The 2,911-nt window shown below is 43.9% G+C and overlaps 1 protein-coding gene across 1 annotated transcript; it reads left to right on the top strand.

The window, feature by feature from the left end:
- The first annotated feature begins 397 nt into the window (after positions 1–397).
- On the top strand, positions 398–2,692 carry LOC147900076 (protein phosphatase 1 regulatory inhibitor subunit PPP1R8 homolog). Its single transcript, XM_087377077.1, has 2 exons — positions 398–1,102; positions 1,495–2,692. The coding sequence occupies exons 1-2, from the start codon at positions 702–704 to the stop codon at positions 2,354–2,356; spliced, it is 1,263 nt and encodes a 420-aa protein (XP_087233203.1). The 5' UTR covers positions 398–701; the 3' UTR covers positions 2,357–2,692.
- The last annotated feature ends 219 nt before the right edge of the window (positions 2,693–2,911 follow it).

Genomic DNA, 2,911 nt, shown 5'->3' with positions numbered 1-2,911 from the left:
TTTTATTTACTCATAAACGTGAGATGGACGCTCCATTTGATTTCTTGCTGGGGTTGGGGCAGACAAACGATTTGGGTGCAAAGCATGTCTAGAGATAGTTGTGTATCGCCCCTTAGATTTTGGAGATGACTCCCCTCGTCGTCCTCCAAAAGGTGGTGTGAAGGGCTACTGTCCCGAGAAAAGATGTGTTCCACCCACGCTATGGCCAACTCCTCCAACCGCTACATGATTGACCCATTCTATCTTTTCCCAACCGCTCTACCAATCAAGTCACAGCATGCTTTATAAAACATGCTGGGCTCGGTGATGTGAACCACCACACGTGGAGGCCATCCTTCAAGTGATGGGTCTGAAACCACACATTAGTGCTAATAATGAGATAGGATACCACTAATGAGATATGAGCTGATCTTTCTCGGAATGGCTCGCCCTTCTGTGTGCCAACAGATTAGATATTTGCAGCTTTGAGACTTGGTGAAAAATCGTAGATGCAATCCCTTGCAGCTCTCTGTAGCCTTGCCAAATGCGGTATATAATAATATCCTTGGAAAAGGTGCAGCTTGCCCTCAATGAACGTCTGCTACCCCCTTTTCGGTTAACTCTTGGCATTTCCATTTTGGGTTTTGCATCAGATCCCTTATGGAACTCCGAATCTGGCTGAAAATTCTGGAGTAATCCCAACTGGTGCATCCTATCTCTCAATGATGCACAGATATAGCTTAGACAGATTCAAGAAGGCGCAATCAGCCGAGCCATTTTCTGTAAATTCTGGAGCTGTTGCTTCCGTCGGGACAGCACAAGCGAGGCCGTCACTTTTGCCTATCAATCAGTTGCAGTCGCAACCCTCGCCAGCAGAATCTGCAGGACAGACAACCAGCGTTGGAGGTGGGCAATCAAACTGGAAGCCTCCAGACTGGGCCGTAGAGCCCAGGCCAGGCCTTTATTGGCTGGACGTTGTTAAAGACGGAGAAGTTGTGGATAAAGTTAACCTTGAAAAGAGGCGTCACATTTTTGGCCGCCAAGCAATCATGTGTGATTTTGTCTTGGATCATCCCTCCGTTTCTAGACAACATGCTGTTGTTGTGCAACACAAGAATGGCAGGTTAGTGTTTCCTTCGTTGATCTTGAAAATTAATAACTTACAAGTTTGAGCTGAAGGGTTCATAGAGTCACCTAACTTTGATCATGTATTGTGTCCCACAAAGTGTTATAATTATTTTGGTGTAGAATTGTAGTCGTTTACAATCTGCTCACATCCGGCTCCCAGCCATCGAATGTGAAGTCCCTTTCAGCGAGGTGTTGTCATTGCTCGCCTAATTGATTCGATCCTTCTTTAAAATATAATTGTAGTCTGGGAGCGGATTCAAGATTGCAGCATAATTCAGCAATAGACCTTCTATTGCTCACACCTAAGATGAATTCAACTTTCAATTATGAAGTTATATTAACAAAGCTATTTTTGGCCTTTTTGATCTAAGGCGTTGTACTGTGCAGTGTCTATGTGATTGACTTGGGATCGGTGCATGGCACATTTGTTGCAAATGAGCGTCTCAGCAAAGACAACCCTGTGGAACTTGAAGTAGGTCAATTTTTAAGGTTTGCAGCATCAACACGGAGTTATGTGTTGAAGAAAGGCATTACCCAAGTTTTACAATTGTCACAGCCTTATGTAGATACTGTGTTGCCGTCTCCTCCTGATCCGTTCAATGAGGAAGCAGTACTAGCCTATAATACTGTCGTGAATAGACTGGGTATGCCTAGAACAAATTTGGCATTGGCTGGCCATATAAACGAGTTTCCCTCACGAAACAATGATGGAGACTCGGATGATACAAGGCCTACTAAGAAGCCGAGAAAGTCAAAAGTGACTTTCAGAGATCAGTATGATGGAGTTTTGGTGGAGGTTGTTGGCATAGCTGATGGGGCAGATATTAACACAGACCCAGGGCCAGTAGGGGTGAAAGAAGGTTCGCTTGTGGGCAGATTTGATGATCTTGTCGAGGTAACGATCATCCCTAAAGGTAAGGAGGGTGCTAAAACAACCCCCAATAGCAATGCGTCAACGGGGGTGACGCAGAGGCTTCAGCAATACCTTGAAAAAGCGAAATTTCCCAGCAAAGGGGGGCTTTATGGAGATTTGTATGGGGACTCGTTTGGAGTACAAGTTGGTGCTTCATGGGCAAAAATCTCAAGTGGGGATAGTGAAGAGGCTCGTGAACTAGTCCTCCAAAGAGCAAATGGCAACAAAAATATGGAGAAGGATAAGGCTGCAGGTTCAAGTGTAAGTATGGCCTTTGATGACAACGATAATGGTGATCTATTTGGTAATACTGGTGAAAAGAATTCTGCAACCTGAGGAGTTTTTCCAAAATAGAAGATAGCAGGGAAGAAGGCTGCAGGCATTTGCGTGAATACAACATCTAAGGATGACAATCATGGTTTAAACATGTAGTTTAATTGTCCTAGTGATGCCATTAAGTTGTGGGCTTTTAGACATGGGTTTTACTTGCATAGGCTTTTATGGCTTTCAATTGTACATTAGAGCAGTGAGGAGAAAAAAATCAGACTTTGTGTCACTAGCACACACTCAGGCTCATCTCCGTCTGGTCTCCACTAGCTGACAGGAATGCTTTTGTTCAATATGCACCCATGGAAGATAATGATTTTCCCATGCCCCTTTTCTTTAGCTCATGGAAGTTTGATCAAAGGTTTCTTTGCACTTAAGGAAATTCAATTTCTCGCATTTCCTTTACATCAAGGTGAGAACCAAAGGTTTGCTTTTCAACATTAGCGCTTAATTTCCAGTTGAAACTTTTAATCGCGACGTATGTGGGAACTGTTGGGGGAGGGGGTGTGTGTGGAGGGATCTTCTGAAACATTTTATAACTAAAGTCTTCCTGTCCATTCTTGA

The sequence above is a fragment of the Dipteris shenzhenensis genome, chromosome 7, assembly GCF_047967505.1.
Source record: "Dipteris shenzhenensis isolate YYH24624 ecotype China chromosome 7, Dip_SZ_1.0, whole genome shotgun sequence".
Lineage (NCBI taxonomy): Eukaryota > Viridiplantae > Streptophyta > Polypodiopsida > Gleicheniales > Dipteridaceae > Dipteris > Dipteris shenzhenensis.
The sequence above is the reverse complement of the archived record's forward strand: the minus strand, read 5'-3'. Positions and strand labels throughout refer to the sequence as shown.